Consider the following 24805-nt stretch of genomic DNA (forward strand, 5'->3'; position numbering starts at 1 on the left):
GATTCTCTTTAATGGAAACCAAATCGCACAAACTCGTTATAAATTGAAGTTTTTTATTGCTAACCTGGGGTCAGGACTAGGGTGGTTGTAATTCCTTTTCTTAGGATACATGACAGAGCACATTTTTGTTATAATACCTTTTATTCACTTTAGCTATCGATTCAAATAAAATATATACACATAGCCTACACATACATCTTGGGTGTGCTATAATAAGATAATGTGATACTGCTTACATCACTATTTTTCTGCCCAACCCCTTTCATTGTCCAATTTATACTTTTTTTTTTATTGTTCACAACAATGGTGCTTTATTTATGCTGTTGCTCATAAAACAAAATATTTTTTCTCTTTAATTTGGCCTACATTGCCTGAATCTTCAAACTGTGTCCAACGTGGCATTTCTGTCGCTACCATACACTTTGAAACATTTTGTAGATTGTCTTTACTTTATTACGAAGCCCAATTTAAACCTTCCTCTGACATATACCGGTACTTAGAGAAGGGAGAAAACCAGTTTGGAAACCATGCCCCCCTGCGGATACAAATAGCATTGCTATAAATAACAGCTGCTTGATTTTGACTATGAGGAGTTCTCAATGAGAGCACGTGACTGAATCTTTCAATGAATGTTATTCAGGAAGATAACATCTATCCTTCATAGTTATTCTTTCTTGGATCTTGTAAAATTTCATCTTTCACAGTCATAACTTATTCCTCCTTCTGTTAGTCTAATCCCATTGTCCTCTGAAACCTTTAAAATGAGAATGAGTTGATACTTGCCTGTCAGTGGAAGTGGAGCCACTGAAGAGTTTTCAGCCTGTGTGTGTGTGAGCTGTGTGACAGAGCTGGTCCACGCCTGTCTTCCAATGAGAGGGTAGGCCTCTGTGGCCTCTCCCCGCCCACGAGGGGAGTGAGGCGGAGGAGACAGAGCAGAGAGTTTCACTGGAGGCAGAAAGTACTTTGATTTTCGTCCTCGTTTTCTCTTAAAAGACGGCCGTCATGATCACTTCAAAACTTCCCATCGATCTGTTTTTAAAGCGGAAATGTTTACTATCAAGCCTGGCAGCCTCGTTTTAACGGTACTATGGATACGTTACGGTGAAAGAAGAAGTTAAAAAGTTTCCCATTCTCCGATCCTCGGAGCGCAGCACAATGGACTCCAGACAGAGGAAGCGCTCCGGAGGAGGGAGGCTGTGGAGGCTCTACTTTTATCTCGCTTGCCTCTCCTCTGCGTCCGCTCAGCTCAGCTATTCTGTATCGGAGGAACTAAGCCCGGGCTCTGTCGTTGGAAATATCGCTAGAGATTTGAGTCTCACTGCTGAGGGGATTGCTCAGAGGAGGTTACGGGTGGTCTCCGAATCCACAACGCAGTATTTTGAGGTAAAGCAGGCGACCGGAGATTTGGTTATTAAACAAACAATTGACAGGGAGCAAATGTGCGAACTAAGTTCAACATGTTCACTAAACCTTCAAATACTAATGGAGAATCCTTTAATCATTCATCGCGTCGTGGTGGACATTCTGGATGTGAATGACAACTCACCGCAGTTTTCAACCAGCAACTTTTCTTTGGAGATATCAGAGGCGGCCGCACCGGGCACCAAGTTCCGCTTGGAGAGCGCACACGATCCAGACGTGGGGACCAACTCGTTACGCACGTACCATCTCGCAACAAATGACTTTTTTATTTTGAAAGTGGAAACTAAAAGTGACGGCAGTAAGTTTCCAGAGCTAGTAGTGGATAAGGCTTTGGACAGGGAGACGCAGGCCTCGTTTCGCCTGTTGCTCACTGCTGTAGATGGGGGTCAGCCAGAGAAGTCTGGCTCAACACTTCTGCTCATTAAAATTCTGGATGTAAATGACAATGCGCCCGTCTTTGACGAGCCGGTTAAGAGAGTTAGGCTATTAGAAAATGTTACACGGGGCACTTTAGTAACGAAACTGAACGCGACTGACGCGGATTCGGGGACCAACGGGGACATATCTTTCCTGTTTAGTAAATACACACCGGAAAACGTTCGCAGCCTTTTCAGTGTGGATCCTAAAAACGGGGAGATCCGTGTGAAGGGTGTTGTGGATTATGAGAAAGCTGCTGCATACCACATCACAGTGCAGGCCAGAGATGGAGGCTCTCCCGCTATGGAGGGCTCCTGTAACGTCATAGTGGACGTCATTGATGTGAATGACCACGCGCCAGAGGTGACACTGACATCAGTGCACAGTCCTGTTAGAGAGGACTCCGCACCAGAGACTGTGATAGCGTACATAAGTGCACGGGACCTGGACTCTGGTATGAATGGGAAGGTTACAGTAACTGTCCAACCAGGTTTGCCATTCAAACTAAATTCACCTTATGAAAAGCACTACAGCCTCATTACTGCTGGAAACCTGGACCGTGAGACTGTGGCAGAGTACACAGTGGTCATCACGGCCACTGATGCTGGTTCCCCTCCCCTTTCATCACAAATCACCTTTGTGGTGGAGCTTTCTGATGTAAATGACAATGCCCCCATCTTCTCCCAGCCTTCATACTCTGTGGACATCCCAGAGAACAATGCTCCCAGTGCCCCCATTGCTGTCGTTTCAGCCACTGATCCAGATGTAGGTGACAATGCTCGCATCTCCTACTCCGTCCTTCCCAGTATGGTCCAGGGCTCGCCCATCTCTTCTTATGTCTACATTAACCCAGAGAGCGGCCACATCTACAGCATGCGCTCTCTGGATCATGAGCAGCTTAACGCTTTCCGTATTGAGGTGCAGGCCCGGGATGCAGGGGTGCCCCAACGGACAGCCAATGTCACTGTACATGTTTTTGTGGTGGATGTAAATGACAATGCACCAGTGATTGTACACCCCTCCTACCCAAAAGACAAAAGATTACAGCTCACTGTGCCCCCATCTGCTGGCCCAGGGCACCTCATAAATAAACTTGTAGGGGTGGATGCAGACAGTGGGCACAATGCGTGGCTGTTTTACTCCATTGCCCCTGGACCAAATGCTGGCATGTTTCGTATTGGGGCACACAGCGGTGAGCTCCGCACAGCCCGCAAGTGGGCTGAGGAGGAAGAGGGCTCGACTTATGACATCATGATCATAATTCAGGACAACGGTGACCCGCCGAAGTCCAGTTCTGTGAACATTACAGTAACTGTGGATGAGAAGGGCACGGCCAGCGATGTTCCAGCAAGCCCTCGCCACCCACCATTCTACCACCGCACTGGGATGTCAGACATCACCCTGTACCTGATCATCTCTCTAGCTTGTGTATCAGCTGTGTCCTTCATCACCTTTGTTGTTGTCATTGTGCGCTGCCTACGGCACCGTGACCCAGGGCTAGGAGGCTCTGACTGCTGCTGCTACGGTCGCCACAGGCCCAGCCGCTACCATCAGAGGCCCAGCAAGGACCTGCACCTGCAGATCAATACTGATGGACCCATACGCTATATGGAGGTTGTGGGAGGCTCCCAGGAGCCGCACACACGCACCTACAGGCCCTGCTACTCCACCATATCCAGCCGGAGTGACTTTGTATTTATGAAGACGCCCATGCTGAGTCACAACAACACACTCAACACGACACTCAGCAGGAAGTACCTTATGAACTCAGCCTGTGAGGTGAGGGATTAAATGGGAGAACAAGCATGGCATTAGTGAGATATGCCATTGCAGGATAGGACCAGTACATGTGTTTAAGTATTTATAGACGGGTTTGAGAAATGCATTAAGTGACTCAAGAAATGTTTATTACATGCACTCGTGATATTTTGATGGTATATCGATACAATGATTGGGTTAATCAAAGTTTTGATCAAATGTTTTGGTACTCATGACAGTAGAGTGCTAACCTAGATATTCTCAGTCACGTAGCTCTGCAGTATTTTATCTGAGATTCTGCTTGCTCCAGCACAAAGATCCCTCTCTCTACATGGCACAAAAGCTCTTAGAGCTTTGTTGTCCTACTAGACAGGTTTGGGTTTAATATTTAATCTGGCCTCAGGCTAGGAAATGTGGTTACTATCTCTGACTTCCAGTAACTAAACTGGCAGAGAGGATCTGTTCTTAATGGATAAGAGAGATACAGATAAAGTCAGGCAGAGAGAACATAGTTGGAGATGGTTGAAGAAAAGGCAAAGAGAGGGGAAAGGGGGGAACATAAGTGCTTCTAACAGATGGAGAGGAGGAGACAAACAGATGAAAATAGGTCCTGCAGTGTTGGCTCAGTGAAATGGCTGGGAGACAGAGGGGAACAGGATGACAGAGGGAGAGATGGGGTTGAAGGAGAGGAAAAGGGCCAAGCAAAGAAAATGGTGAGAGGGGTGGGGAGGAAAGAGTCAAAGAATAAAGCAGTAGCTGAAAAACAGGAATTCATGGGGTCAGTGGCCTGACCCCTGACTTCCTGTTGTCCTCTGAACCTTCAGTGATTGGTTCCAGTACTCAGCATCACATGAGCCAGGCTGTTCTCACTGTGTCAGTTCTCTACAGACTTTTCTTATTTCCATTCTTACATCCTTCGTCAGAAATGGCACTTTGTTTTCCATGTGTTCAGAGTGGGCTGTGAAGGAAGGCTAGCAAATGGAATAATTGCATGAATGAGACACAGACAACCCATTTCAGGTTTTAATGCAGTGGAGGCACTGTTAGGGATAGAAAATGGCTGTCACTAGGATGAATCATTTTAGGGAGTTCAATGAAAACAAGTAACATAACAACATAGGTTTAAGGTTTTATCACTTTTCAAGTCCATTCATCCTCAGGGTTCATTCCCAGTCATGTTTAATGTAGAGTTGAGGATTGAAGGTGATTGGTGAAAACTATTTCATCTCCACACAACAGGATGTTTATCCTAGTGTGTGTTTAATATCCATAAGAATCTCCTGTTTCTCATGAGTCTGTATTATATATCCACTCTCTCTGTGCTGAATTAGGTTGGCCCTGAGGTCAGCAGGGTACCATCTGTCTCCCTGCTCTAGTGACACGTGTGCAATGAGGACAACAGAGAAAAAGAGATAGAGGGATGGATAAAGGGAAAAGGAAGGTTAGCTTTTACGCACGTGTGCCGCAGCGACAGACTGCACAGACTATAATGGCTTTAGAGCAGGAGCTATCACTGTGGGTGTTTATATGCCTGCGTGTGTACAGGGGAGCCCTCCAGTAGTGTGTAATTTTAGGAGGACCCTGGGGCCTTAGTGCCCGATTGTCTGTCACTTCCCAGTTCCCCTAGTTTGGATCCTCTATTCATTTGCAGTGTGCTGTTTTGGCACGCTTTATTTAAGCAGGTGCCAACACAGAAACTTTTCGAAGAAAAGTTTTTTCTCCTGAAACATTGGCAACTAAATTATAAAGTTTATTTGCGTGCAACATGTAAATCTTTGCATTGAAACAGAAATATTCCCATGATGAAAGGGGCTTTCCAGTTCAGTGGACAAAGTTAATATCATGTAATCTTGATGTCATGAGTTTGACTCACTTACTGATTTGCCTGTTATCACTTGCACTTCTATTTCCAGTTATTCAGTTATTCCCCTCTCTATACTTGTAGAATCCTAGATTTAAAGCAGGATGTGAAAAATACCATGACCATGTGTTAGTTTGCACTCTTTGAGTCCGTGCGACTTCATAAGGGTTGGCGCGTGCACTGAGTTTGGCCGGGTGTTTTGTAAATATGCTTTTTTTATGGTTGATAAGGCTAAACATGCGACAAACTGGCTCATGCAGTTCATTCAGGAAAACTGTCCTCGGGGCTTTTGTCAGTTGAGTCATGATGTTTGTTTAAGGGAGAGGAATATTAAAATCAACACCACACATTGTGCTCTGTCTCAGTGCTCAGGACTTCGCTATAATGCTAGTAGTGATTCAACAGTGTAAGGGACACAGCATTTTAGTGGTTACGCATACTATTTTGAAATATATTTTCAGGTTTCTATTGGTCTAATTATTGCTGAGAATTGAGAATAGAGTGAATGTATGCCTGTGTGCTGAAGGTTTTATGGCGTGGCGTGTATGTGTGTGTACGTTGAAGGTTATCAGAGCAACAGAACAGACACGACTTCCTCTTTTCAGACAGAGCACCAGCTGCAGTCCAGCCTCAGCTCTTTTAACACTAATACAATTTGTGTGTGCGTGTTAGGAAACTGAATCTTCCACAAAGAGTACCAGATGGACCTGTGTGAAGTGTTTGTGTGTATTGTATTGTTTTCCACCCCTATCATAGAGAGAGAGAGAGAGAGAGAGAGAGAGAAAGGGAGGTGATTGCATTGATTTTCTTTTGTACACCTGGATAAATCTTTTGTAACACAATAGAGACTTGGTTAAGCAGTAAACCAGATGTTTTAGCAAAGTTCACATTCACTTGTTTCCACATATGGTGGATGAAGTCCAGATGTCCACATGTGCCACTAAGTCCAGCTTATACCCTCTGATGAATCCAGTGCTCACATGATGAATATCCATCTCATCTCTTAACATGATAGTACTTCAACTGACAGACACTGTGTTGCCGTTTGCTCAGTCAGGTTGTAATTCACATGGGGAGCCCTCAAAGCTCTTACAGCTGTAAAGGAAGCAGACTGACAGTGTTTAAAGCTTCCATGCTGGTATGAAAGTCTTTCTATTGAATGAGAATTCAGGCCAACAGAACTGTAATCTCTTCCGCTGGCTAGTCTCCCTGAGTAGACTATTTGACCCTCTCTCTGTAGCTTGGGCCTTCAACTTGCACTGTACAAAGAAATAGCCTTCTACATTTTGAATATCTTGATCATCTATCTGAAGGGATCAACTCACTTCAGAGACTATGTAATAAAATAAAAAGCACATCTAAAGATTCTCTGATAATTTGAGCTAAAGTCAATTACATTTTGATCCGTGCCTGCATGCCATTAAACCTGGCTTGGGGTTTGTTTTCCCTGGCAACTCCTGTTGTCTAAACCATCTTGAGAATTCACCAACTCTTAAAAGTTTGGGGCTCAGTTCAGTAAAAGGTTGAACTCCCTCAGTATGACTTTCTTCTTAAGCAGAGAATAGTTGCATTTGTATGGACATTACCTCTCTGTTTGTTATGTGTAATGAAGCATGCAGGATAAGAGCACATGAGGTGTTTACCTTAAGCTAGCAGTGCAGCCCAGTCAGTCAGTTACCCTTTATTCACCATGCCTGCGGTGGGATCTGACCTTGGAAATGACGAGCGTGTGTCCGTGAGTGTTTGTGTGGTGAGAACGAGTCACACAGCTGGAATGCTGGGCCCCTCGGTGGATGTTTGCCTCCACTCAGTGCTGATCTTTTTCTCTCCCTACCAAAGCTCAGACAGACTCATGTGCCCACGCACATAAACTCATCTCTCAATCCATTTTTAGATAAACATCGACCAAGCTCTGCTATGAAGAAGAGGTCAGATCCGCCCTCCTCTTCTCATCCTCAACCTCTATCCTTTTATGTTATAATAATGACAGCTTCTGAGTTCTGGCATTGCAATGTGTTGCAATAACCAAGCAGACTTTTTTTTCTAATTCCCGAATGTTGAAGACTGGACTGATTGTGTTGTGTTACCACTAAGATGAAACAGACCCTTTTGTAGATGACACCAAATCTTAATCCACTGCCAGATATTTGTGTATTGTTGAACAAAAACTGATGGCTATGTTGCTTCGTTATCATCCACACTTTCCCGTGGCCTTCACAGGTCCTTAGACCAGACGATACACCACAGTTCCTTCTTTTACTCCCTTATTTAGGTTGCTGTTAATTTCTCTGTAATTCTTTTTTTGTGGCGAGGCAGTCAGTTTTGTCTGCATGGATACTGAACACTATTCCCCATTTCACTTGTTCTTTTTGTGCATCCACTACATTACGGTGCATTTGTTTCTTAGTTACCTGTTATCTTTTACAGTAGATGCTCCAGTTTATCCTCCAATACTGTTCTTTTCGTGTAGATATGTTTTTAGGGATTTTCTCCTTCTGTTTACTCTCCTGCTCTCTCGCTTCGTCCCATCATTCCCTCGGGTAGAACAGCTCTTTTAATAATGCAGCACATCATCCCGCTGGCCTCACTCTCCCGGGAGCTCTTGTGTCGATTAGGCGGCAGAATCTGGAGCCAAGCCAAGAGGTCTATTCACCGCATCACTGCACAACAAGAGAGCCTGAGAGAGAGGGAAAGAGCTAGAGAGATGGAAGAGACATGGTGGCATGGTCAGTGAGGTAGAGATGGACAAGAGTGCAATAGGCTTGGAGACATTAATAGAGAGTAGCAAGGACACGTAGATATGAGAAAGGCTTTTATCACTGCAGAGCCACCATTCTAGCCTTATTGGTATCAAATTTCTTCTTCTTTGATTAATGTTCTGGCTTCATTGGTTCATTCTTATTACACTGTTTTATAGCTTTTTTCTCATTTATGTGATCATGTAGTTCTTTTCTTTGATATTATCTGCCTTTTGTTTGTAGTTATGAGTCCCATTTTATCAGCAAAGCCCCAGTCTGTTTGTTTATGAGCGTGTGTGTGTTCCTCTGCAGCATTTTATGCTCCACAGCTTTTGGACAACATGAATGCCTGAGCATACAGATATTTGTTGCCATCTGTAACCCGTCACTGAAAATCTGAAAATCTTTTTTCTAAATCACAGACAGACACACAGACATACACCATCACACACAGAACAAGGTTACACTTTCGAAACGTCCCACTGTTGTTGCAATGAAACATACAATTCATGTTGCATCTTCTGTTTCTCTTCACAGCAAAAGCCTCCCAACAATGACTGGCGCTTCACACAGGGACAGAGACCCGGACCTAGCGGGTGAGTAAACTGACACACACACACGCACACACACACACACATACACACACTGATAAAATGCCCAGTACGTGAAGGACATGTTGTCGCGCTGCACAAGGCGAGCTTATCATAAAGATAGAGGGAGTGATGAAGGATGAGGAATAAAAAAAGCGGGGGATGGTGGATAGAGAGTGTTATAACCATAAGAACTGGCTGCCTGCAGGATGCTGATTGTAAAAGTAGTGATGACATCAAAGTCACAATGCAAACATCTGAACCTGACTTTTAATTATGGTGTAGTGATGATGCATTTTTTTACTGCATGATTCTGCTCAGTGAATTCAGATTGTTGATTTACACTCCTGACTGAGCATCTCTGCCTGTTTTCAGGCTGCTTTATAAAATGGCTGCCGCAGCTTCCACTCCCCCTCCCCCTCCCCCTCCTCCTGTTCCTCTCCTCTCTGCGCTCTCTGAGCCTGTGCGCCATCACTCAGTACTACTGATGAGGGACGGCGACCAGAGCTAGTGGGGGGATGGGACAGTGTATTTATCCTTCTTGCTCTCTCTTCATATACTTATATCTGAGAGGTCGCACTGACTAGTTCTGACACATTTAATTTCGACACTTGTGACTCCTCCGTTAAATGCCAATAGACGAATTGCGTTTCTGTATTTCAGTTGTGTGTTTTAGTGAGCTTTTGTGTTGATGGTTGACGATGCTATTTGTCGATATACTGTGGGCTCAAATGGGGCGCGTGCAGTTTTCACAACAATGATTGCACAACACATTCTGTGAGTCAAGGCTTCGCCCTGAAACATACCAGCTGGGGCAGAACACTCTTATGAGCCAAGTCAGGAAAATGTTAGACACACAAACACACGGCACTGTCGTTATGGAATACCACAGGGAGTTTAGACACATTGGAACTGATTCATGTCAGTGGTGGAGAAAAATAAACCCAACTCTCTCCATCTCTGGTATTTAAAATGGACATGACAGACTCAACATATTTTCCACTGAGATCTAGAGCACAACATCTCAGCAGTTTCCTTTTCCCTAGACTAACTCCAACTTTCAAATACACAATGATTCTTTCAGACTGTATAACTTGTTGTGTTTTTAGTCCCCACATGCCATACGGTACACACATACGATGGACTCCGAAGAATGGGACAAGGTACCTATTTAGATGTAGACTGTATTTGATCATTTTCTGTCCTTAGTACCTGATCAGTGTTCAGTTTTGTTCACTCACTGACCTGATCACACATCAGCTGATAAGGGCAGAGAGTGGCTAAAATCTTTGAGATAGTGCACTGCAGTTGAGTGCTGTGCTGTGTGTAGATGTACCTAACCTATAGCTTCTGTTAGTCTCCCTAAAAGTTTGATGGGGTTTGTTGATCGATGTGCATAGGCCACAATGCCTGCTGTGGCGTAGAAAGGATTGTGACACTTTTGAGTTTGCGTGCAGTGTTTTGTAGATTTGTTATGCCTTGTATGTGTGCTATACATTTGGTCATTATAGCGTGAGAGCTCTTGTTCCTTCTAGAAGACTGGCTTACCGTACAGTGTTGCCTTTGATGTATGTCTGTGATGGTTGTAGCTCAATCACCACCCACATTTGGCTTCTTCATGTGAATTATCCAGTTAAAGACAACCGAGACAAGACCGAGACAATGCAGACAGCTGTCTCATGATTGATTACTTTAAAATGCCTGGTGGAGGTTAAAAAGTTCCTCCATGAAGGAAACAGTTCTCCACATTAAACTCCTGTGGTCAACATGCAGATGAGACAGATGTCAGCATGGTCACCATGTGACTGGCTAAATGGGCTTCAGTTAAAGTTTCAAGTTAAAGTCTAGGAGGTTTTCTGCAAAACAACAAGGGGAGCCATCTGTAGACATTAAACATGTCATGTAAGGTTGCAGAGGAAAAACGATAGCCCTGTCTGGCCAACCACAGACATCCCTCTGGACCACAGTTCACAATCTTGCCCACAGGAAGTGATAACCCTGACCACAGGAAGCGCTTTATACAACCACAGGATGTGATAAGTACAGAGAGACGCTAATTTAGCACAAATGAAGCATTCCCTCTTATCTTAAGTGATATGAAGAGAGGCACAAAATGGCTGCCCCTGGCTCCAGTGACCTTGCTTTTACCCAGCCTGTTTCTCATTGGCTGCCTGGCACAGGACGTACATGTTTCTCTCCCTCGGTCTCTCTCTGGCACCGAACTGAAAACCACTTCAGAGTTTTGGCAGTGAGACCTGGCAACCTGCTCTTAAACAAATTGCTGTTTTTTGTTAGAATTCCTTTTTCACTTTTTCCCCTCACTGTGTCCTTTACTTTCTTTTAAGAGTAGACCAACTTATCCAGGAGTTCTTTTTTGTTAGTTTTGAATAAAAAAGAGCGTTCCTCTCCACATCCCATGCATTTAACACAATATCTATTACATACATTCCAGCTTCCCTCATTTACTACTACAGCCCTCATTTGTGAGGAAGATGAACCTGAAACCTCTGTGTCCTTTTAATCCCTGATGTGTTGTTTACTATCCTCTCCGGAGCTATATACTCCACCACGACCTCTTACCCATGTCCCTGTGGGATAATGATCCTCTGCTAAATGCCCTCAGTTGGTTTGTTATACCCCGAACGGTCAAATAACCAATATATTGCACACGCAGAAACAAAATTCAAGAGGTTCAGAGAGTAGTTTAAACCATAAATAGTGATTTTCTCTGGAACAACTCTAGATGCAGCATCCATAGTGGTTTTATATGATTTTCTGTGACTTTGGAAGTAAAGTTGCATTTTTCGTTTTTCTTTTTTTTTTTTTTTTGTTTGCATAGTGTACAAGTAGTGTGAAGATATCACATTGATGTGCTGTAAAAAAGAAGATAAGGCTTTATTAGCACTTTGGGAACAGGAGCAGAGCCAGGATTAAAGCATCGTTACCCAGTTGTCAGTTGTAGAGCTAGTGTTGGTGTGTCACAAGTGTGGGAATGGAAATAAGTAGGTGGGTATAATAGATCGCAGGTCTGCTTTCTCCTCTGTTGCCCCACATGCAAATTGCAGACTGTAAGTAAACAAGCCTTTGAAGGTGAAGTTTGCCCAGATGGAAATGTTCAGTGCTCACTGAGCGCTGCATGTGTGACTATGCAGACTGCTATTTCCTTTAAAGGTGGCATCATTAAATATTTAATCAGATTTACTAGACGGCGCAGTGCTCATGGTCATTACAGAGAGAGAGTGAATGCTGCTCGGTGTTTACTGTGTGTGAGTGCGCGAACACGCTTGCTACTGTGCGTCTGTGTGCAGACACAATTTGCACATGCCTTAACGAGAGTGTGTTTAAGAGTGCACCTTTGTATGCGACACGCCCTGTTTTGTATACTATACATCCTCCTTGTTATCCTTGCCGAGGTCTCCTCAGGCTGTGTGCCTTTGCCATCAGCTGCTTTGCCTTTACATCATAAACCACCAACTGTTAAAACCAGTCAGCTAACCACCCCCACCCACACACACACACACACACACACACACACACACACACACACACAAACACAAACACAAACACACACAATGCAGAGGATGAGCCACTAGTTGTTTACAGTTGTTCTTTCCTCTTTTTCGCTACAGGGCAACCGGAGGACCGGAGGTTGCCATGGGAACTGGCCCCTGGCCCCAGCCCCCAACTGAGGCTGAGCAGCTCCAAGCCTTGATGGCTGCAGCTAACGGTGAGTCCTATACCTCCTCATCTTCTTCCTGCCTTCTATCAACTCATCCTCTCTTTTCCACATCAATGTCTTTCTTTCACAAGCTAAGCGAGGGTGTGCGTGGGCAGCGGCAGTTTATTTAGGGTCCTGTTTGGTTAGAGGGCAAATAGCCAGACTTGCTTATTGATAAAGCTCTCTGTGCCCACATTGATGTTTCCATGGGGTTACGTGTGCTAAAAAGCGTCCAGAGGAAGCCTCATATGATACCCAGACACTGGACGTCACTACCTGCAGTTCCTCAGATAAACAGTCCAGTTGATGTGTTGAACTGAATAACATAACAGTGATGCATGTTGCCACTGTACACATGAATCACATGCACAGTGTTTTATCATAAACAGATGGCTGAAGAGCAACATGAACAGTTATGTAATATACAGCCTGTAGGTTCATACATAACCAGAGATTCACATATTTCACAACGTATCTACTGTCCTATATCTCTGTTCCTGCAGTGACTAGCACTGAGGGGAATACAGTGATTCATCTTTGGGCTGTTACTGTGGAAGCCTTCGTAATAACCTGGAAAAATACACATCGAGTTGGCCTTGAGAATGGGCTGAGCAACACAAATTACAGTGACAGTCTAACACAAAATACACAGTAATGATGCAGGGACAAACTCAATAAGATGTATTACCTCATAGACTCAAGTCATTGTTTCCACTGTTATTTTAACCATTGACACATCACACCGCCCTCCCTCCTCACACACACCCTCCCCCTCTTGGACACTGCACCGGACATGGTGTGAAATTTTTCCATTGTAGTGAACAGAGAGACAGAGAAGAGAAAAGGCTCTGTCTTGGGCTATGTTGTAACCTGCATGTCAGCGCAAAGTTAGATAGAAGGAACAGTCAGTGCCATCAGGAAGGATAGAGCGAACAGTGCATGTGATAAACACTGAAGGTCGTCTCTGTCTCCTCTAAACTTAATGTCACTGTGTTGATAAGCACAACGCAACGAATTACTAAAGCGCTGTGCTAGAGAAGAAAGAGTATTAAAACATAATGTTTTCTGTCACTGCTTTGGCTTTTTGGAAGCCAGTGTGGTGAGCATGACAGTATCTGTGTGCTCATGTGTGTTTATATAGGCTGAGAGGAGCTACAGGATTGGGGGAGGGAGCGTTTGTGTCTCTGGCTCTGCAATGCAGGGGCTGTGGGAGAATTATGAGCTGAGCAGCTACGTCATGCTCGTGCACATACTCACTCAGGGCAGGCGTGATAGAAAACCAGAAGGCAGAGGAGTTTGCTGGGGAGACAGTTTCATCATTGCTTGTAGAAAGAAAACATCTGCACACAATCGACCATTTTGTAACACCTCTTTTGCCTCTTTTGCTCATTTTTCTTCTACTCATGCCCTTAGTTTCGCTCACTGCAAACTCATGTTTTGCTGAGCATTGGGATTTGTTTAAATGAAATCCAATGTTGATACAGAATCCCTCTTCAATCAAGTACCTTAACTCTTTTATAGGCTTTAAAAGTAATGAGATTAGTCTCCTTTTATGACCCTTTTTTCATTTCACTGCTTCAATATAACACTGCAACACTAAAACTTTCAATTTCTCGTTGTCTAACAAGTTTCATCCCTCTCTCCTCTCCCTCCTCATCCCTTATTCCCCCACTCTGTCTCTCTTCTCCCCAGAAGTGAGCGAGGCTACAGCCACTCTGGGACCCGGCACAATGGGCCTGAGCACCCGCTACAGCCCCCAGTTCACCTTGCAGCACGTGCCCGACTATCGCCAGAACGTCTACATCCCCGGCAGCACGGCCACCCTCACCTCCAACCCCCAGCAGCAGCAGGCCACAGCCCAGCAGGCCACCCAGCAGGCGCTGCCCCCACCCCAGGCCTCAGCCCAGCCCGAGCCCCCCAAGGCCGCGCAGACCCCTGCCTCCAAGAAGAAGTCCACCAAGAAGGAGAAGAAGTAGAGCTGGACGGAGAGAGGTGGAGATAAACCCGGCCTGATCTGATGAGAAATTCGACCTCCCATACCCTTCCCATTAAATATCTTACTGCTCTGCTGTCACTCATGCTAGCCACGGTCTAAATAATGACAGCAAATCACTTTTGACCACATGGACGATGTTGATGGTTCTTTGAAAGAGTGTCTAAAGAATCTGAATGTGCTGAAGGCTGTTACTGGTGTTGATAACCCGTGTTGTGCTGAAGGTCGAGTATTTCTCACGTAATCTTTGTCGGTGGATAGTTTTGGCAGGGTATGGGGGGTTATAGTGATTTTTGTTTTGTTTGTTTTTTATTTTGGCAAAATCAAATGAACTTGGACAAAAAGATTCAGTGTAAGGAACCTTGCTGGGATGACAAGGCTATACGCAGTGATGTATTCAGAGACGAAATGTTAGTGTCGTTCATGTTGGATTTATTGTGCTCTTTCCCTGAGGAGGAAAGTCATCTATTGTAAAGTACGCTAGTTGCCATTCATTAGATTCCTATATAGGGTCAGCCTTGCAGGGTCTTAAAGCATAAGTCCTGTAGATATGAGGCTTTCGTTTGACAGGTGTTACAAACTCTTCTGCATGCTCTTTAAGGTTCAAACTGCATATACTAGTTTAGAGTTGCAAACTATGCATTGCAAAAGCAAAGAGGAGGAAATTCTGAATCTGTAATCCTCCCTCCAATCGCAGGTCAATATAATGCACATGTAGCATTTACTTGACACAAAATGAGAATTACTTTTGTAATCATAGTTTAAAAAAAGGATTTTAATGATATTTTTATGACCTGAGCATGCACCCAGAGGAGTGGCTGGCAGAGGGTGGGGGTGGTGTGGCCTGGCGATGTGTCATGGAGTCACGAGCCATGCTGTCCATGCAGGTGGTATAGCAGCAGGGACTGGCTTCTTGTATAACACCTCCAGATGGGCACAGACATGTCGTGCTGCCCTGCACCCTCTACCCTCCCCTCTTCACACCCAGCTCGTGTCCTCCCCTCACTCACTACCCCACGTTGAGAGCCAAACAAAGAGAAATGCACTGTTCGTATTCTGATGAGATGATGTAGGGGTAGTAATCACTTCAGTCTTTAGGGAAACGCATAGATGTGGTCAACTTAAGTGCTTAGGAGTTTCTAGAGACTTTGCAAGCCACTAGAGTATTTCCCCTCACTATCTATGAAGTGAAGACACTTCTTGATGTGACACAGTAACATGTTTTTTCTTTGGGAGATAACGATTCGATAGCATAGAGGAAATGTTTGTATAAGATATGAAGTCTTTACTTTGACGTCCATCTGTCTGTCAGGCCTCTTGGCCAGATACAACTGCATGAGAAAAGGCAGCTTGCAGGCTAGGTCAGGGGGAGTGAGGGGGCTGTGGTGAGGGGTACACAGGCTGGGGTGGCACCATGGCATCAACCAGGGGGGTGGGGAAAACACCTTGGCTCTACCCACTGAATGTACAGAGGAACCACTGTTGACCCGCCCATCCCTGAAACTTTCTCTAATGCACTGACCCAGGTAGAGGTCAACAGAGCCGAGCACAGCTGTCCCTGTTGGTGAGGAGATGCCACTCGAGAGCCCTTTGAAATATCCCTCCTCTTCATTGAAATCAATGGGAAACCCCAGCCTTTCTACCACTCCCCTCTTTCCTTCACTCCCCGGTCCTGTGAGGCTCTTCTCCCACTGTAAATAAACACGAGTCCTGTCGACGGTATGAGCCAGTTGTTTGTATAGCAGGGACCACGTCCAACATTTTCAAAAACAAGAGTCCCTCTCCACAAGGCGTGGCTTACTACTGGAATGTGTTGCATTTTGTTTTTCAAGAAAAATAAGAAAACCACGGTTTAAAAAAAAAAAAAATCAATAATGAATAAAAATCTGAGATGTTCTTCAACAGTTTGTGTTGCAATGTAGTAACTAAGCACCATGGAAGCCAACTAACTCTTCAGTGTAAATAAATGAATTAAAGATAACTTTAGATAAGTAAACAAAGTGACACACGTAGACTAGTTAACTTGTGATATGTGTTGCGCATATTTTTGTGTTCATTTTCTCTCTATCTTTTATCACCCTGTAAAGAAACAAAACAAAAAAATATGGAAATGTTTCTATCCTTCTGTAACCTCTTAATGTTCTTTTGCGGTGATTTTATCTCGTGCATTTGTGAAAGAATGCCTCTCATTCTCTTTCTGTCCATATGAACAAATGATTATAAATATTATATATGTGTAAGTCCGTCCGCTGCTGAATTAATACTACTCTATCCTGCTGTATTATCTTTCTTATCAAATGCTTAGCCCCCCACGCTATACCCCTGTGTTACTCTTATTTTTATGCTAATATTTATATTGCTGTTTTATTTTCTCTTGAACACTGACATTTCAAATAAAAAGATTCTGAAATTCATTTAAAAAATACTTGTGTGTGTAATTTGTTTTATGCTAATGTGTGTAAATTTTCATACAGACTATAGTTTGAGTGAGTTAACTTTGTGCGTCATTTAAGACCCAGCGTGTCTTGCATTAAAATTTCTGCTTGGGGCTTTTTGTCTGTGTGACCCACATTCAGCAGGACTGCAGCACTCCCAATGTTTCCCATGAAGCTTTGCTGTATACCTGGTTCATTTCAGGTTTTCTTTCTGGCAGATAAAAGGCTGTAAAAAGAAGACAAAATATTAATTAATTATAAAAATTTACATTTTAAAAGTCAGCAAGATAATTATTTTATTAAAAATCAAAACCCCAATTAGAAGTAAAATGTGGAATTTTAGATAATCTTTCATTTTGATGTAGCAGTACAGATAACACTTCCCTAACTGCTGTTTACTGGCAAGCATGTCAGCTGATTTGTCCTCATAGAGTGGTGATTAATACAATTGATATACGTATCATCAGAAGGTTAAACAAAAAACAATGGCTGTAAATTGACCTCATATAAACACCTGACCTTACATTGTGTGATGTCTGCTATTGTTGCCATGAATCTGTTTCTTGTATTCAGACAACACAATGAGGAAACAATCAAAGTAAAATCATCTATATTCACGCAGCTCATTCCACCTAAACTATCCATCTCCTCCTCTGGCTCATCATACTAAAGCCACACGTTCTTAAGCTTTCCTCTCAGAGATCCTGGGGCCACTACAGGGAACATGGTAGCCTGCTCAGGCTCTTTGTGCCTTTCATAAGGTCTTACACAATAACATACGTCCCTATAAATAGCCCATGGGACGTCACCAAGCAAAACAAAAGGAGCAGGCTCTGCTGCAGATGTTGGGGGATGGAAGGAGGAGGGCTGGAGGGATGGCGATGATGTGAATGTTGTTTATGAATCATGGCAACGCCAGCTAATGCAATTCTTACAAGTTAAGGTTACAGGCTGAAGATTACACAAGACTGAATGCTATGAGACGTGAAAGAAAACCTGAAAAAGGTCACTTAATTTATTTAAAATAAACTAGTTTTCATGGTGAACATTCCTTCTTTTAGATTAAATAAAATCATTCTAAGTCAATAATCCAGTTTTAACACAGCAGCATTCCCACATCAAACACTGCAGATTCACATACCCAAAATGGCCGACTCCTCTCACCCTTCTCTCATTGTGTTATGTTGTTGCCACAGCAACTGTCAGCCCCAGCGCTGGATGCTTTCCTCTGTTCTCCACGTCTTCATTACAGATCCATGCAGTGGCCATTATTGGCTCTGCTCTGAGCTGAATGACCTGCAGGAAGACAAACATATTCAGCCATTAGTCAAAGCTGGACACTTTTTTGCCAGAGTCATATGCAGGAAACATGGCAGAGTGGAGAGGAGGATATCCCACACACAGGGATGAGTCAGAGGTAATAACGCACTGGGTTTATCCCAGTTTGATTCACTGTGTGACTTCATTTGGGAGCTATTCTAATTGTGAGGAACAATGAAAGGAAATTGAACTAGTATTTATAAAGGGTCCATGATTTATATGCTCTTTGGCAAAAAATAAAAATAGAACACTTGTTATTGCTCCCATTCCTTTTTTAATTAAAGATCCAAGTCTTTTTCTGTGCACACAAAAAGGCTCAGTTCTCTCAAATTGTGTCAGAGAGCCAAGATAATCCATCAACCTGATAGGTGTGGCATATCAAGATACTCATTAAGCAGCACGATTATTACACTGGGCTGGTCATAATAAAAGGTCACTCTAAAATGTGCAGTTCTATCACACAACATGATGCTGGAAAAATGTCACAAGTTTTGAGGGAGTGTCTTTTTTGCACACTGACTGCAGGAATGTCTACGAGAGCTGTTGCAATACATCCAACTGGCCTTACAGCTCCAGCCCAGGACCTCCATCTACAGCTTCTTTACCTGTATGATTGCCAGAGACCGGCCATCCAGACCACTGATGCAACTGTTGGTTTACAAAACCAAAGAATTTGGCACATATTGTCAGAAATCTTCGCAGGGAAGCTCATATATCCCGAAATTTTGCACAGCTACTGAAGAGGAGTGGACAAGATACTGACTGGTTTTCTTGTGCATGTCATACCCACAGTCCACATCCGATGAGTCAGGCTAGAGTTAGAGTATCTGTGACCAAAACATGCATATCTGTAGGCCCAGTCATGTGGAAACCAATAGCCAGTAAATGACTTTTTTTAGAGGAAACTGAGCATTATAGAGTGGCCTTTTTAGTGCCCAGCCCAAGACACACCTAAAAGATAATCCTGGCTGGGGAGAAGTGCTCACTAACACAAATCTGCGTACCAACTTTGAGAGAAATAAACCTTTTGTGTGAGGAAGGTCTTAGATCTTGGAAAATGGGAGGAAAGACAAACGTGTTGCATTGATATTTGCTATAAGAGTAGCTTTAGAGTCACTTTGTCAGCTGATGTTTGTCATCCAGTGATTCACAGAGACTCCTGCTGTCCTCACTGTCCCCATGTGTCACCCATTTCCCTGAGGGGAGACCCAGCAGAATGGAGAGATTGTTCTTTTATTGCCCCGTTTAGGTCCCCCCACCCTATCTCGCTTAATTAAGCACATTCCTACTGATTACACACACAGAGACATACACACAATAGAGTGACACACACACAGTCACACACAGGCAAAAAACTTCAAATCAGTAATGTATAGCAGTGCTGTCCAAAGAAGGGAAGCCGTAGCAGACTGGAACTTCACAATGGCCCGCCTGTGAACTTAATAACATTAGTCAGACAGCCTGGACACAAGAGAGAGCAACAGGCATCATCACTTCCTGAATGTGACACATGTCTATGTAAGCAGGCATGTGGCACACTCATACATACTGGTAAGTCAGTGAAACAAAAATAAGTCTAAACTTTCCAACACACTCACAAACAAAAGTGTGGAAAACCAATTTTCTTGAATAGCCTCATAAACAAATTGAATGTAATTTGTCTAGAATTGGAGCAGAAAGAAGAGCGGAGCTGTTTCTTCTCTCTCACAGTGTGTGAGCTGCCAGACAAGTCCAGCCAGAGGAAACCAGGATCTGATTTCAGGCTGGGGAGGATCACGTCTAATCCATGTGAGGAAAGAGCAGGATGTGACGGAGCGGCTGCTTGTGGCGGGACAGGAAGTGAGTTTACGCGCCCCTTTTACTCCCCCCTCCCCAGTAGTGCAGCAAAAGGAAAGAACCCTCCACCCACCCCCCATCCTCCCTCGCTGACTTCCTCTCTTCTTCCTTCCCTGCACCCCCTCCACTTGACTCCCTCCTCCTTCCTATCCTGCAGCTGTCTCTGGGTCACCACATGTTGGAGGACAGAGCACGTCTCTGTGGACACACTGCAGGGATAAAGACCAGCTTAATGTGGACTTTTACCAGGCAGCGACCCTGGGATGAAATGTACATGGTCAGAGTGCCACAGTTAAGTTAAACATGGCCTAAATCCAAGTGGAACGCTTAGTGGAGATTACATATGAAAGTCTCAGACAGCAGTGGGTTAATGTGAGTTCTCCTCATGCAGAGACAGAGAGAAAGAGACTCTGCTGAGTTTTGGATGGATGTTCCTAATAAAAAATTAACACGGAGAGAAAGGAATGGAGTCTTTTTTTGTCCTGTTGGCACACTCAGCCAGCTCCAAAAATACACCCTGACTGTCCTGCACGACAACACATATCGAGTCCACTGATCCATTACTTTAAACTTACTCTCTATATTTACGATGATTCTCAGATCATTTCCAAAAAGCCTGTTTTCATTCATCATGTCAGCTGAGAGGAATGTGCCCATTAACCGCAAGTTCATGGGTCTTGGGCTGAAAGAAGAGGAGCAGGCCATTGAGCAGGAGCACTGGAGCACTGGAGCCTGAGCGTTGCTAAGGCTAACAGTACCCTGATTTAAAGAGACACAGTAATGTGCTGGCTGCTGGCTCGACTAAATCACAGAGATGGAGCTGTAGCAATGTGGAAGAAGAACACAATGCTCCCTTTCAAAGCAGCGGACCCTTTTTCTCTTCTTCTGAAAAGCCCCCTCTCTACTCGTTCTCCCTCTCCCGCTCTCGCCTCATCTCCTCTGCCAAGAGCTCTCGCGCCTGTTTTCTCAGCTGGGAGGATGGAAATCAGACAGAGGGGAGACAGGGAGACGGGGAATGAAGGGGGGAAAGACAGGCTGGGGGATAGTGAGAGTTGGGGTTAATTGCCTCGTTATGATTTTACTGCAGCAGGTTGGAGAGAGAAGATGAGAGGAAGAGGTTGCATCAGGTGTCACCTCACTTCATTACAAGAGTCAAATGTGCAAAACAAATCAATAAAGTTATGTGATCTTCAAAAGGCAAAATGAAGCTTCAATTTGGTTTCCATTCACTCGACAAGATGGAACAATGTGTGTGTTTTGAGGGGATCCAAAGCCTCCATCTGGTGCCGTGTGGTTTGAGGGCATCTCCTGCCCCCACCCTGTTTTTACACTCTCTCCAACACACACACACACACACACACACACATACATGCAAACTACTCTCAACCATAACCTCAATCCCTCTTTACAAGCCGTATACCCCATAAGCCCATAACCTCCCCCCATCCAGCAGCGACCACACCCCCAGCACAGACAGTGCAGAGTATCTAATCCATTTCCTCCACCGCTGTGGTTGTCATGGAAACGCAAAATTCCCCATCTGAGTGACGAGAAAAGGAATGGAGCGGGGAGGGAAGCAGGGAATTAAATATGTAAGAATGCAGCAAAGAAGCCGATGAGCTAAAAAGTATTCTTACGTATTTAGCTGTTTCTTCCCACTACTGCCATAGAGGTGTGTGTGTATGTATGTATGTGTGTGTGTGTGTGTGTGTGTGTGTGTGTGTGTGTGTGTGTGTGTGTGTGTGTGTGTGTGAGTGTGTGTGTGGGGCGACATGTTGGCACCACTGCATGAAGGATGCTGTGCTGCATGCATGAGATTTTGTACATTGCAAAGCATTAGCTTGGGAAGTAAGTGTGTACTCTGTGTGTGCGTTCTCAGAGGTCGGACACGCTGTGAATTTGCAGCGCCTCAGACATGCAGACACTGACACAGAGGCATGTCGACAACTCAGCGCCATGGCGACAGGTGTTGCCGCGGAAATGGTGCAGCTGCTGCATGGATATTTCAGGCTAACAAGCATGCACCATCAAGCTCCTCTACGCTCCCCTCCCCACTCCTCCTCTGTGTTCCCTGAAACAACACACCCCTGCCTCATGCTGAAGACCAGAATGCAAACACTGAGGGGAGTCCATCTTGAACATTATTACATATTCAGCTGGCTGCTTGATAAAGGAACGAGCTAATGAAGAATCTTCAGCCACGACGAGAACTGCTGTCATCAAAAGAAGACTTAACTAGTATAAACCCCAGACTTAAACCTGAAAACCTAATTTCATATGTCACAGAAATTGTTTGATATTATGAGAAATATACTTATTTGCTTTGCTACAAATGTATGGAGCTGGAGCCGGGAGCTACTTAGCTTAGCTTAGCATAAAGACTGGAAGCACGGGGAAACAGATCACCTGCCTCTATCCAAAGTTCAAAATTTTTGCTTTTTCCTCTGAGCTCAAGCATAAAGTTAAGGTTAAGTCTGGCCTCTGTTTTGATCAAGTATGATAAAATAGTAGCTGTACAAACAGGCTTGATAAGATTGATGTGTTAGTGATAAACAACAAGTTTTGTGGAAACCCCAGACATGCATGGCTGTGAGTTTTTTAAGTCTTCCTCTTCTGCTACGCTCTCCAAACTACCAAACTGTTACACTGTCATGATGGCAAGTCTCCAGGAAGTCACTGCTCACCAAGAAATAATTACAAGCCACAAGAAACAACAGCTAGTCTAGTTTATATGACTGTTTGTGTACAGATTAAATAAATGCAATGTAATGTGAAACTTGACTTTTAGAGGTCCTGGTAGGCAGATTTTATATTATAGGCAGACTCAGGCTAGCTGTTTCTCCCTGCTTCCAGTGTTTATGCTAAGCTAGGCTCCTGGAAAAATTAGTATTTGTCTACAAGTCATTAATTATTCATCAACAGCAGCTCAGGAGAAGCTCACCCACAAATGAACAAATCAGTCGCTATCTACTCACCCTCATGCCGACGGAAAGTCAGGGAAGTTTCGTAGTCCATAAAACATTTTTGGAAGTAGCTGGGGACTCCAGCGTAATCAAAGTATCCTGAAGCCCAGAGATCCCAAATTGACTTGAAAACATGTTTTACATCCTTTTTAAAGTGGAAATCTTCATTGAAGCTGCCAAGCTAAAATAGTTAGCATGCACTCCATTTGAAGAGGGTGCAGGAACTCAACCATGTGTTTTTGCATTTTGGATCTCTTGGCTTCCTGACGCTTGGATTATGCTGGGCGAGCTGTATCGATTCATTTTGTGTTTTTTATTTATTTATTTGTTACACTTCAAAACAAGTCAGAAACACTGTTTCACTGTGAAGCTCCAGAAATGTTTTGTGGACTACGAAACTTCAGCTGACCTTCCATCGGCATGGAGGTGAGTAGATAATGACTGAAAGAAGAGGAAATAGAAAATACAGGTCCAGGGCCTTTTAATATTTTGCTATCGTAAGAAGCACATCCAAGTTTTTTTGGTAACAAATTGCACAAAAAGATGACAAAATATCAGCAAACTGCTATCTAATGTTCAACTCATCTATAATTGTACATGGTCATGACAATGTGAGGAAGACTAGTTGGGCCGTGGTCAAAACCTTTTTATGCCCATGTGGAGTTAAAGAACATTATCTTTGGCTCTGTAACATCAAGCAGATATAGTAGGTCTCACGTCCTTCATAATTATAACCTTGCATAAGTATAAAATGAACAGACATCTAACCACTCTAAAGACTGAAATTAAAATCTACAATGAAGAACAAACTGAATCGAGCACTAATGGACCCAAACAGAACACACATATACACACAACTGGAAAATATATGAGAAAGCTGCATATTTGTGAAACCCTGGGGAATAACAAACTGGACCCAAACACATCCGAAATCAACAAGGGGGATCATGGGAATATTTTAGGAGCAATATCTCACATTCTGACAGTGGTCTGATGTCAGCAGTGTTGGTGGGACTGGGCTGCACGCCGGGACCTCTGGGACAGGTGTTTGGAGGACACTCACAAAGCTGGGAATTCACTCTTGGACCATGGGAAATACTCAAAATACAAGACATGCCAGAGGTTTACACTGATTATAGAAATATGTAGCAGGAAAGACAAACACATTCTTACAGCATGAGGCTCGCTCCAGCATCTATTATGTAAATTAAATGTATTTTAAGTGTGCAAGAAAATCCATAAGAGCTGTGAGCCGGCGAGGACGGGAAAACATGAGCTATATTTGTTCTACTTTCTGTGCTTTTTGACGCAGTGCAGTCACACTGTGCACAATTAAACTTCCCAAGTCAGTGCAGCGTCTCATTTGGAAATCTGCATGAATCATGAAGTTTGTTTGCATGGCTGTGTGTGTGTGTGTGTGTGTGTCTGTCTGTGTTTGTGTGTGTATCAGCAGGCAAAGGAAACAACCCTCCGAGAGGATTAATTAGAAAATACTGCAGGACGTTCTGAGAAATAAGGAGAGAAAAAAAAGGAGGAGGGAAGAGCGAGGAAAAACAAGCTCCAGTGCCCCAATTTACTGCTCTCATGGCACGTCACCCACCCTCCCTCCCTCTATCTCTCTCTTTGTTCTCCGGCTCCCATCATCTACTCTGCATTTCTCTCAGCCAGGAAACTCGTTTCAGTTGTTGAAATCATTTCAGTTTTCCCCAATCGTTTCTATTCCTGTCCATGCATCCACTTCCTTGTCTGTCTTT

At 43.9% G+C, this 24805-nt stretch overlaps 1 protein-coding gene across 38 annotated transcripts in view; it reads left to right on the plus strand.

Annotated features, from left to right (window-relative positions):
- LOC311257657 (protocadherin gamma-C5-like) overlaps positions 1 to 16911 on the plus strand; it is a 262082-nt gene extending 245171 nt beyond the window's left edge. For 11 of the 38 annotated variants that reach the window (XM_084353441.1, XM_084353450.1, XM_084353447.1 and 8 more), the window contains exons 2-5: positions 8734 to 8792; positions 9896 to 9949; positions 12416 to 12513; positions 14197 to 16911. In XM_084353441.1, the coding sequence (XP_084209567.1) occupies positions 8734 to 8792; positions 9896 to 9949; positions 12416 to 12513; positions 14197 to 14480 (495 nt within the window). In that variant the 3' untranslated portion in view covers positions 14481 to 16911. Of the gene's footprint in view, positions 1 to 831; positions 3619 to 8730; positions 8793 to 9895; positions 9950 to 12379; positions 12514 to 14196 lie in introns of those variants that run through there. The other 27 variants (XM_084353455.1, XM_084353462.1, XM_084353460.1 and 24 more) reach the window with 9 other exon arrangements.
- Positions 16912 to 24805: the final 7894 nt, after the last annotated feature.

Source organism: Pagrus pagrus (genome assembly GCF_965226575.1).
Source record: "Pagrus pagrus genome assembly, chromosome: 5".
NCBI classification, from domain to species: Eukaryota; Metazoa; Chordata; class Actinopteri; order Spariformes; family Sparidae; genus Pagrus; species Pagrus pagrus.